This window comes from Clarias gariepinus, chromosome 13 (genome assembly GCF_024256425.1).
Source record: "Clarias gariepinus isolate MV-2021 ecotype Netherlands chromosome 13, CGAR_prim_01v2, whole genome shotgun sequence".
NCBI classification, from domain to species: domain Eukaryota; kingdom Metazoa; phylum Chordata; class Actinopteri; order Siluriformes; family Clariidae; genus Clarias; species Clarias gariepinus.
Window position 1 is genome coordinate 15,347,947 of NC_071112.1, and position 12,054 is coordinate 15,360,000.

General features: G+C 38.0%; 3 protein-coding genes across 6 annotated transcripts in view; all 3 read left to right on the plus strand.

The window, feature by feature from the left end:
* baz1a (bromodomain adjacent to zinc finger domain, 1A) overlaps nt 1–858 on the plus strand; it is a 23,002-nt gene extending 22,144 nt beyond the window's left edge. For all 4 annotated transcript variants that reach the window (XM_053510337.1, XM_053510340.1, XM_053510339.1 and 1 more), the window contains one exon: nt 12–858. In XM_053510337.1, coding sequence (XP_053366312.1) covers nt 12–184 — 173 coding nt within the window. In that variant the 3' untranslated portion in view covers nt 185–858. The remainder of the gene's footprint in view (nt 1–11) is intronic.
* Nucleotides 272–12,054, plus strand: part of snx6 (sorting nexin 6) — a 26,238-nt gene continuing 14,455 nt past the window's right edge. The window contains exon 1 of the mRNA XM_053510341.1: nt 272–286. Coding sequence (XP_053366316.1) covers nt 272–286 — 15 coding nt within the window. The remainder of the gene's footprint in view (nt 287–12,054) is intronic.
* On the plus strand, nt 5,155–7,949 carry cfl2 (cofilin 2 (muscle)). Its single transcript, XM_053510343.1, has 4 exons — nt 5,155–5,277; nt 6,351–6,658; nt 6,789–6,865; nt 7,016–7,949. The coding sequence occupies exons 1-4, from the start codon at nt 5,275–5,277 to the stop codon at nt 7,126–7,128; spliced, it is 501 nt and encodes a 166-aa protein (XP_053366318.1). The 5' UTR covers nt 5,155–5,274; the 3' UTR covers nt 7,129–7,949.

The following is a 12,054-nucleotide window of genomic DNA, read 5'->3' on the forward strand; positions in this document are numbered from 1 at the left end:
GTTTTATACAGTGGAGTATGTAGATGATGTGGAGCTGATGTTTTCCAACTGCCTTGAGTATAACCCTCATAATACCAGCGAGGCCAAGGCTGGCATCCGACTTCAAGCTTTCTTTCACTCAGAGCTACAGAGACTCGGACTGGCTGAGCGAACAAGCCCTCCACAGAAACGTTCAAGAATGTAAACCTGACTTCTGTAACTGGAAAATCATGCACACAACATTCTTTAGACAAGCAAGAGACTCGATGTTAGATTTCAGAGAACTTGTGGGATGATGCAAGAAGGGATTTTGGCGTTGCTTAATGTGTTGCAGGACATACCTGCACTGTGGAAAGAAAATTTATTTGCACTGTTTTTTAATGTCCTTGCTTTCATTGGTTAAGGGGCAAAAATCTAAATGGTGCATTTATACTTTATATCTTTCATTTCTAGACTACTGTGTATAAAGGTTTCATAATTCATTTGAATTGATAAACTAATTGTTGCAACTTAAAGAAACAAATAGCTTTTCTGTTCTGTTGTAGTTTTTACTAGTAAAATAAATAAACCTGTTTGTTTCAGCAAGTTCCCTGTAGCTTGGTTGAACACTACATAGGGACCAAGACCTGCTTGCTTTTTTCTGTAATGCTTTCCATAATATTTATTTTAGTTTGGGGTATACTTTGGAATTCGCTTTATTTATGAATCGTGTTTTGTTTTATAGTTTATTTCTATGTACCTTTTTTTTTTTAAGTACTAGCACTGGTCTTCAAGCAATAGAAACCTGGGTAAATGGCTGTTTTTCTATTTCAGATTATTATTTTGCTAGTGTTTCTGTATATGATTTAAACCATAAATAAATTGCTTTTTGTAAGTGTATACATATTTATTTGCTGAAATTATGTACAATGTTGGAAATTTGACATTTTATATAGTGTTCCATCTTTCAGTTTTGGATTCTAAGTCAAATGCATCAAATGTGGGCTAGAAATCATGGAATTGACTATTCAAGTTTTTTACATGAAAGGTGCTTTTTTTTAATGCATTGAAGATTTTTAATGCCAGGGTCAAAGACTCCATAAAAACAAATATTGCTTTTTTTTTCTCTTTTTTTTTTACAGCAATGTAAGAATAATAATAATAATTTGGGCATAAGCAAAATCAAAGCTTATTAGATATAATGTAGTGAGTGCAGTTTACCATGGTAATATTATTCATATAACTCATTTTATGCTGCAAATCATCTAGGGTTTTTTTTTTTTTTTGTATTAGATTGGTTTATGTCTTGTGTGTGTGTAACATAGATTTAATCACTGTGTACAGTAGTAACTGGCTTATATTATAGTGTAGTCTTAGGTGTCAGGTTACAGATGTCAGTATGACAGCAGACATTTAATACCTAAGGAATCTATTTGATCCAGAGCATTATTAGGGTCATTGCAGCAATGGTTGTGTTTTCATTAGCACTATGCCATGTTACCGTAGCCACCACTGCAGCTGTGCAATGCATTTTATTAATTTTAAGTAAACACATGAAAAAGCATTCTGTAATTCTTAGGCACCTACAAAAATTAGCCATAACATTTAAATTACTGGCACATGAAATTTTTTTATCAGCAGAATAGCCCATATCAAGAGTTGGGGAAATATAATGCTGCAAGTTGCTGTTGAAAACCAGATGAAGTAACAAGCATAATAATCTGCACATCTTTAAGAAGTTCCAAACTGAGCTCTAGATGACTGGGTCAGAGTGTCTCCCAAATACCAGGTCTTTTTGGAAATTCCTGGTGTGCAGCAATCCAAGAAAATTCAAGTGGTGTGTACTGGCTACAGGGTCATCGGCACCCAAGTCTCACTGATTCATTAGTTAAGTGAAAGGTTACACATGCTGACCTGTCCACAGGCAGTGCTGGGAAACCTTAGGTCCTGGCATTTATTTGAATGTTACTCTGGAATATTAAACCTACCTAATCATTGTTGCAGACCAAGCACACCTAATATATAAATATTATTCCCTAATGATGATGGCCTCCTTTACCTGGATAATAGACCATCACATACAATAGATCAGGAATGGTTTAGGGGGCACGACATAGCATTAACTTGGCCTCTAAAGTTCCCAGACCTTAAGCCAATCGAACATCCATGGACACTATGGACAATTCCACACACACCTACCTTCATATCTACACTACATGTTTACGTTTACATCCTGGACCATTGCACAAAGACACTTTAATAACTTTGCACACCTACCTTCACATCTACATTACATGGTTACGTTTACATCCTGGACCAGTGCACAAAGACACTTTAATAACCTTTGCACAAAGTCACTTTGTTCTATGCATATTTGCACACCATCTTTCATACAAAATTTCAAAATTTCTCAATTCCTTAAATGCTCTTGTACAGTACAGTATATTTCAATTTGTACAGTATATTTCTATTTTTATTTTTAGTTCTATTTTTCCTAGTTTAATTTTTTCTATTTAATTTTTCTATATTATTTCTTTTATTCATATTTATTTCTTATTATAAGCTTTAATTCTCTTTTAGGGTCACTGGCAGTCGTATAAGCAATTCACTACATTTCATACTGTGTATGACTGTGTATGTGACAAATAAAATTTGAATTTGAATTTGAACATCTGCAGGATGTTCTAGACAAACAAGACTCATTTCACAATCTTCAGGATTTAAAGGATCTGCTGCTAACTTCTTAGGTCCAGATAGCACAGCAAACCTTCAGAGGTCTTGTGGCGTCCATGCCTCGATGGGTCAGAGCTGTTTTGGTGGCATAAGGACAAACACAAAATTAAGCAAATGACTTTAATGTTACGGACAATCAGTGCATACCGTACATGTCCTATTCATCTTGTTCATGTGTTTGTCAGTGGCCAAGTACTGTATGTCTCCAGACCTGAACTTTATTAAGCACCTGTGGGGCATCATTAATTGGAAGATGGCGAAGCGCCGTGTGTAACATCCAGCAGCTCCATGATATCATTATGGAGGAATGGAAGAGGATCTCAGCTACAACACGTGCAGCTGTGGTGAATTCCATGCCCAGGAGAATTAAGGCTGTGCTAGATTACAATGGTGCTCACACAAAATGTTGACACTTTGGACACAGTTTTGACATGTTCACTTGCATGGTACTCATATTTTGTTGGCGGTTATTGACTACTTAAAAGTATATCCAATTTTTATTTCTATAGTATTGTCCCTTGAGAACATAAAGTGGTTGCCGAAACGTGAGGGGTGTACTCACTTTTATGAGATATTCTATATAAATACAGACAGACTGATATAAATAAAGTGTTTATGTATTTCTTTAAATTTTGATGTCTATGGCATACACCTGATGAAAACCCAAAATTCAGTATCTCGGAAAATGTAAATATAGTAAAAAAGTTCAATATTGGAGAATCATGGTGTCACACTCTAATCAGCCCACAACTCAAAACATCCGCTGGAGTTGGTCCGCTGTGTTTTATCAGGTCCATGGTCAGCACAGCCGTCTATGAGGAAGTTTAAGAGCACTTCATGCTTCTCTCAGCTAACCAACTTTATGGCGATGCTGATTTCACTTTCCAGCAGGACTTGGTACCTGCTCACACTGCCAAAAGTACTAAATACCTGGTTTATGGACCATAGTATCCCTATGCTTCATTGGCCAGCAAACTTTCCAAATCTAAACCCTACATAAAGAATGTCTGGGGTATTGTAAAGAGGAAGAAACGAGACACCAGACCCAACAATGCAGAAGAGATAAAGGCTGCAATCAAGGCATCCTGGGCTTCCATAACATCTCTGCAGTAATTCATGCAAAGGAAGCACTGACCGAGTATTGAGTGCTGTACATGCTCATACTTTTCAGTTGTTTAAAAAAAAAATTTTATTTTGGACTTACTATTCTAGTTTTCTGATTTTTAAGATACTAAATTTTGGGGTTTCATTAGCTGTAGCAGCTGCTCTTTTGTTTTGCCAGCCTTTACTTGTCGTATGCGCTGTCACTTTTGACGTGTCTCAGTCTGAACCGGGGTTTCATTCACTCATCATATACACCATTGCTGTAGACATTTTACAATCTGATCCATGGTTTCATTAGCTATGAGCTTGACCTGACGTACCCATTTTTACCACTGTTAAATTCAGTGAAGAACGCCTGTGACACGCTCATAGTATGTTATACAAATTAATGATGATGCCTCCTACTGTTACGTCCCTTTGTGACATGATGTAGCCCTACTGTTACATTCGGTGAGGCGACATGCCTGTGACGGAACTGCCTGTACAAACACACAAACAACACAAAGTCACAAACAGACTTTCTTGTGTATATATTAATGGGCACTCATTTGTTTGCAGAACCTAGTTTCTAGTATGAATGCTCTGAAGAAAATTTTATTGCATTATGTATTGGTCACTCATTCGTCTGCAAAGACCCTTACACCACACCATGTAGTGGCGGTTTTACACTTGTGTGCACTGCCGGACACAAGTGTGCTGTAGTCATTACACTAACTTGTAACACAGAACTTTAGTTTGCAGTAGTGGTCGTGTGTCTGTTTTCCTCGCAGAATGTAGCGGTATAGTACAACATGTGTACACCATAGACCTGTAGTGTGTAGTGGTGGTCATGAGCCTAATTGCATACAGTGCAGCGGTGGTCCAGTACCTTTCTACTCCCCAGAATTGTACTGTTTGCCCTTTACAAACGTACCGTGCTTATGTGTTTACATGCCTATTTGCACTTCACACCTGTACTGTGCCTGTGGTTGTCCCATATTTATTTATAATGCAGTAACAGGCTTATTTTCACTGCAGAACTTTATTGTGCAACGGTTGTCACATGCCCACCTCACACATGTAGTGTTGTGGTCCCATGCCTGTCTATAATACAGAACTGTACAATACAGAGGTAGTCACGTGCCTGTTAGGGCCTTACAATTGTACAGAAATTGTACCTGTGCAGTGGTTATCACGTGCCAATTAGCACTTTATAACTGTACGATGCAGTGATTGTGACGTGCATCTTTGCGGTGTGAACGCAGCCATTTGTGCCGCAGATCTGTGGTGTGCAGTGATGGTCACGCGGTCGTGCTCACTGCCACTGCAGAATCGGTCCGTCACTGCGACTGTGCAGTGGTTAGCACGCGCGCGCGCCCCCCCCTTTCTCCCCCTCCCTCCTCGTGGTCTCGGGCTCACACGGTCGCGCGCTCACATTCCCCCATAGAAGTTACCAAGAAATTTCTCACATTCAGCGCAAATCAGATACCATCAGACAACATGGTGAGTTGTTTCATCTTATTATTTCTCTCCGAAAATCTGACCAATCGCTGAAAGTTAGTCATTTACAAAATATTATTTTAAGAACTCATTTAACTTTTGTCGCTTGCTCACTCCGTCGGACTCGAACGCGACACGCGGTGCCGTTATAATCAGCGTTTTCAGCCATTGCGGCTGCCGGGTTTTATATGTGTGCGGTCTGCGCTCATGTCCCTCACCAGTCACTAATTAAATCAGTTCCAGTTTGGGACATTTATGGCCAGGGCCTTGAGCCTTCGGCAGCCATTTTAAATTAATTTTAGCCCCTACTTTATAACGGTAATCACTTTTAATGTAACGTTAGACAGCGTTTATTCAGCAAACTGCTCGGAAACGGTAAAACCGTTAGTCTAACTGACAATCAGACAAACGGATTTTCTGTCGCGTGTAAATTAAACTTTTCTACAGGACGCGCTATTTGTGGCCATGATGAGTCCAGCAGGGTTTAGCTGTACCATGCCGCTGTGCCGGTCGGGGTATACTGTAAGCTAATTCATGGCTAACTGGCAGACCCGAGACTTCAGCTAGCTCACTAGTGAGCAGGTCACAAGCGCGCCTCTTCACTTCCAAACGAAGATACCAGATTGATCTAAGTATAAATAGTAATTCCACATTATCCTTGCATTCGCTTGATAAATATAGATAATGCCTGCTTTAAAAAAAACACACGTCCCGCTTGATTCATACCTCTGAATGTCCGGCCACAGTGTCCCAGGCAGAGTCCAGTAGAACTACAGCTAGCAATCAATGCTAACTTGATCTGTGTAAAGAAAAGGGACACAACTACAGGGACTCAAATGAGCACCAGTCAGAAGAAATTAGCTCGTTATTTTGTCCTTAAACATTTTGGTAACTATGTCAGGTTGTTACCTGTAGCAATTACATTGTTAACCCTTTCTACCTTACATTGTGAAGAATATAATTATTTAAAACCTCTGGAAGCACCTGCTTTAGTTTTCTGCAATTTCTTTACATCTTAAAGACCTTTTGTCTTGTACACATATCGATTCACTGTCTCTACACTTTTTCACCCGCAGGCTTCAGGAGTCACCGTTAATGATGAAGTCATTAAGGTCTTCAATGACATGAAAGTGAGAAAATCCTCAACCTCGGACGAGGTCAAAAAACGCAAAAAGGCTGTGCTATTCTGCCTCAGTGATGACAAAAAGAAGATTATCGTCGAGGAGGGCAAGCAGATCCTCGTTGGCGATATCGGAGAGACTGTTGATGATCCATATGCCTGTTTTGTAAAGCTCCTACCTCTAAACGACTGCAGATATGGCTTGTATGATGCCACTTATGAAACAAAAGAGTCCAAAAAAGAAGACTTGGTATTTATATTTTGGTATGTGACCCCCTGTATTGTCACACAATGCATACTTTTACAAGATATTTCATCCATAATGTCTTGAATGTCTTGTTCATGTATCTTGAAAAAAACAGTAAATCACTGTCCTTAATTTGTGTGTATCCAGGGCCCCTGAAGGTGCACCATTAAAAAGCAAGATGATATATGCTAGTTCCAAAGACGCCATTAAAAAGAAGTTTACAGGTGAGTTCTTATCTATGTTTCTCAGAAGTCTTTGTATTACAGATTACTAGTAGGCATATATATGATATTCTGGTTATTTTTAAGTGGTTCACACGTTTCATGATGATGACCAATTTCTAATATTCACTGTATTTGTGGCACTGGTTTCAGGTATCAAACATGAATGGCAAGTCAATGGCTTGGACGATATTCAGGACCGCTCAACCCTGGCAGAAAAATTGGGAGGCAATGTGGTTGTATCATTGGAAGGACGACCATTGTAAAAATTAATAAACACCGGCCATCTGGATTCCACTTGCTTTTTATGTTAGCAGCTGTATTTGATCCTGAAGGAATAGTTTTAAGTTTTCTCTATTTTTTTTTTAGTTTTGTTTTTTCCATATGAAAGAGATCTCACTAACATATTCAAATTTAGCAATTTATTGCAAACTTTTGTTTTCAAACCCTGTTTTTTATGTCCCCCAAAAAGTTTATCTTGTAGCATGTTTTGCCTAACAACAATGCCATGTATCAGTATTATACGTTAAGTCCTCCCTGCACAAACATACATTGTCCAGTGTTTATCTTTTTCTACTACAGAGATATCACTGAGCTATTCTGTACTACTGTAACCGACATGAGAATGCATTTCTGTTAATGCTTCACAGGGTTGCATTAACCAATTGCGAGCACTTTGCACTCTACGTTTTGACGTATTTATTTAAACTGTTCTACCTAATCAGCCTAATTTGACATGGCTAATATGTTAAGTACTATGCAGCTATGAAAGCACTTGTTTATACACTACAAGTTGAGACAAAACTGGGCATGGGGGTCTATGGAATTGCTGTGTTTGTCACCATAATGAAGTCACCACCATTTTCATTCCTGCAGTGCAAATGGACAGCCTTATTTACGTTCAAAAATACAGTACACCGAATAAGGAGGAGGTCCTGCTTGGTTGTTATTTTTTTAAACACTAAAAGAGAATGCATAATATCTGTAAAGATGGCAATATCTGCGGTTGCAGCCTTAAATTAAATTGTTTTTGTTTTTTTTGAGATCTGTGATGTTGCCACTTTGCAATAAAACCTTGTGGCATACAGCACAGCTTGTCTTTGGTCTTTCTGTTTTATTATTTTAGTGACGTTTAGACATTTGGGCATGCATATTTATTTAATTGTTTATTTTTTTATGGTTTTTTATATTTACTTATAACTATATACAGTGCATCTAAAAATAAATATTGTAGGTTTTTTTGTAATATAATTTAAAGTGAAACTTGTTCTAGATTGATTGCATGTAAATTGAGTCTTTTTTGTTTTCATTTAGATGATTATGGCTTACAGCTTATAAAAATCTAATGTCTTAAAATATTAGAATATTTTATTTAGACATTCAGTGAATTACTATTTATACAGTGTGAATACCTGGTATCTCTAGGTCTAGTTCAGTACATGGGAAGGCTGCTCCACAAGGAGGATAAGCCACTGAAGATCATTCCCAATTGGGCTGACTGTTTACAGACTGTTGTTTTCAAGCATATTCATAGAAAGTTCACTGGAAAAGAGAAAAATGTGTTAACAAAGGTGCACTGGCAATAGGGATGACCACAGGTTTAAGAGGATTGTAAAGCAAAGCTAATCCAAAAACTTTACAGAGAGAGAATTGTAATGGAGGCTAGAGTCAGTGCATCAAAAGACATTAAAATGGACATTTATAAAATAAAGCCACCCCTGAGCCAGAGACAACATCAGAAGTGCCGTTCCTTTGCTTTCATTTGGAAATCAAGTCCTAAAGTCTGGAGGAAGAGTGGAGAAGCACAGAATCCAAGCTCCTTAAAGGCCCGTGTGAAGTTTCCACAGTCAGTGATGATTTGAGGTGCCACGTCATCTGCTGGGGGTTTGTGTTTTATCAAGTCCAAAGTTAATGCATCATTGTATCAGGAGATTTTAGAGCACTTCATGCTGACAAGCTTTGTGGAGATGCTGTTTTTCCAGACTTTGCCACAGTGCCAAAACTACCACTAAATGGTTTGCTAATATTACTGGATATTACTGTGCTTGATTGGCCAACTCACCTGACCTGAACCCCATAGAGGATCTATTGTGTATTGGAAGAGGAAGATGAAAAACACCCAACCCAACAATACAGACAAGCTGAATGCTGCCATTAAAGCAACCTGGAAACAAAAATTTTGAGATGCTGAAAATTATTCCATATATACACTCACCTAAAGGATTATTAGGAACACCATACTAATACGGTGTTTGACCCCCTTTCACCTTCAGAACTGCCTTAATTCTACGTGACATTGATTCAACAAGGTGCTGAAAGCATTCTTTGGAAATGTTGGCCCATATTGATAGGATAGCATCTTGCAGTTGATGGAGATTTGTGGGATCCAGGGCACGAAGCCCCCGTTCCACCAAATCCCAGATGCTCTATTGGGTTGAGATCTGGTGTCTGTGGGGGCCATTTTAGTACAGTGTTGTCATGTTCAAGAAACCAATTTGAAATGATTTGTGCTTTGTGACATGGTGCATTATCCTGCTGGAAGTAGCCATCAGAGGATGGGTACATGGTGGGCATAAAGGGATGGACATGGTCAGAAACAATGCTCAGGAAGCCCGTGGCATTTAAACGATGCCCAATTGGCACTAAAGGGCCTATACTGGATGTTTTTCCATTTTCACACCATTCTTTGTAAACCCTAGAAATGGTTGTGCGTGAAAATCCCAGTAACTGAGCAGATTGTGAAATACTTAGACCGGCCCGTCTGGCACCAACAACCATGCCACGCTCAAAATTGCTTAAATCACCTTTCTTTCCCATTCTGACATTCAGTTTGGAGTAAAGGAGATTGTTTTGACCAGGACCACACCCCTAAATGCATTGAAGCAACTGCCATGTGATTGGTTGATTAGATAATTGCATTAATGAGAAATTGAACAGGTGTTCCTAATAATCCTTTAGATAAGTGTATATATATATATATATATATATATATATATATATATATAATTTTCTTTAGCTAATACAATTATTTTGCAACAGTTTGGCTTTTGTCATGTGGTTTGCTCATATACAACATCGCATAAGCCTGTAGTGTTATACTTTTGCATAGTGTAAACTGAACAGAACATAACTTATTTTTGTTGTTCGGTTTGTCTGTTTTTCTTGATGTTACCAGATGTCATCTTAATTTATGATATTAATTTAATTAACCACCCGTCCATATTCATGTGCTTCAAGAGGATCTGTGAAAATGCTATGAGTCCTCGAGTTGAACTGGGCTTGAAGCCAGGGGCTGCTTCTCCCTTTGGAGAATTTGATCTGCCGGTAGCGAGCAATCCTCTGCCGCTTGGTGCTATTTATGGCCAACATGCTTTTGTGTCTTGTCATCGTTGTCCACAAATGGCAAAACCGAACATGCCTCCAAAGAGCTGCGAAAGGGAGGCCTGCTTGAGCAGCTTGGGCACTGTTTCAAGGAGTGTTTTTTACACTTGTGAATGGTGGCAATAAACAAAGTGGTGTATTTAAATGCACATAACACTGCTTCATAATTGAAAAGCAGGGTCATTGCTTAGTCAGTCTACTTGTAAAAAGTACAGAATGTTGATTAAGTCAGCAGCTGAATTTTTATGGGTAAAAATTGAGTAGAAATTGCATTGGAATTAAAGCCATGGTGGAGTAGACTGTGACTGCCATTACTGTTGTCTCAAAAGATCCGGAACTTTCTAGTAGTGCTTATGCCAAGCTACTAGCCAAGCTGTAGCCCAGACACATGGAGTAGGGCTTGGTCTGCCCCATGGCTTTCTGTATGAGAAATGTTATAAAAATCTTAAACAATTTAATGACTGGGTTTTATTACCAATGCGTTAGTCCTTTGGTATTTTATTGGTAGACAGGTTTCTGAGTGTTTTAATATAATATGTGCAGTGAATCTACTTTCATCAAATAAAAAGGAGAACATTGAATTATTAATGTTTAAAAATAGTTGTACAACATTTTTAGGCCAATTATTATACTTCCTGTAAAGATATGAAGATGTTAATGGTATATATATCCATTTAATACATCATTAGAGCGTTTATGTGCTTGAAACAAAGGGCATTTTATGTTAGTCCTGCATCTGTTTGAACAGGCGGCTGAAAATAAACAAGTGACCTCTCCTTGCTCTCTCCTTGCTATGAAAAAGACTGCCCTCTGAGAGGCTGTGTGGTGTGAGCACAGGTCGCAATAACTATTGCAAAGTGTACAGGAAAGTCAGTAGTGTGCAGACTTGAGTCCAATTTCAACACAGGAGATGAGATGATTTTTATCGCAAGTCTTACAGTGGTGTTTTTTTTACTGATTTGTTTCCCCAGTAGCTCTGTAAAACGGCAAATGACAGCCGGTCATCCGTACTGTGTGTCTACAACAAAATGTAGCAGTTTTAATCCTTCATTCTGTGCATAAGTAACATGCTATGAGAATGTTTATTTGCAGAGAAACATGATCCATGCTGGGAAAATTGACACACCAGAGTCACAAGATTAAACCCTTGTGCAAAGTTACTCAATGTGTTATTACAGAGAATGACAGCTGGGGTGAGGCCTAAATGATCTTATTTTGTTTTGTTGGAGTTGATGTTTATTGCGTTAGGTCAGTCCAGTGTAAAATTGACATATTAATTTTATTATTATTATTATTATTATTATTATTATTGGGCCAAGTAGATTTTTTTATCATTTGCACAGTATGTTGAGACATACAGTATGTACTTGTAATGCTTGTAAGTAGTATGTAAAATGCTTATAGTGAGGCTTCGATGAAATGCTTACATTTTACATAAGGCACAGGCTATACAAAACCTACAAACAACAAACAAGATCAAAATAGAATAAAATAAGTACAATGCAAAACATAATACAAGTAAGTGAAAAACTGTGGCATTGTGCTCAAGTAAGTTGCAAAATGATTAGCTTTAGCCTTGAGGTAAAATAATACAAATCAAATATGCTTGGCAAAAAGTGAATCTGTCTATGTTAGTTAATTCTGCAAATACCTGATATCAGTTATTGTTCACTAAATACTTTATCATGGTCTTCTGTTATGCATACTCTATAACAGAGCTAATTATAAGTAAACAACATGTGATTGCATCACTATAACTTACTATGACATCACATCTCATTACTACATTTGTAGAGGAGACTTAAAGAGAT

What these genes read in the sequence shown, in the direction of transcription:
- cfl2 (XM_053510343.1), top strand. An exon ending in GACTTGGTATTTATATTTTG is followed by an intron (nt 6,659 to 6,788) that starts GTATGTGACCCC and finishes GTGTGTATCCAG; the next exon opens with GGCCCCTGAAGGTGCACCAT. An exon ending in CATTAAAAAGAAGTTTACAG is followed by an intron (nt 6,866 to 7,015) that starts GTGAGTTCTTAT and finishes CACTGGTTTCAG; the next exon opens with GTATCAAACATGAATGGCAA.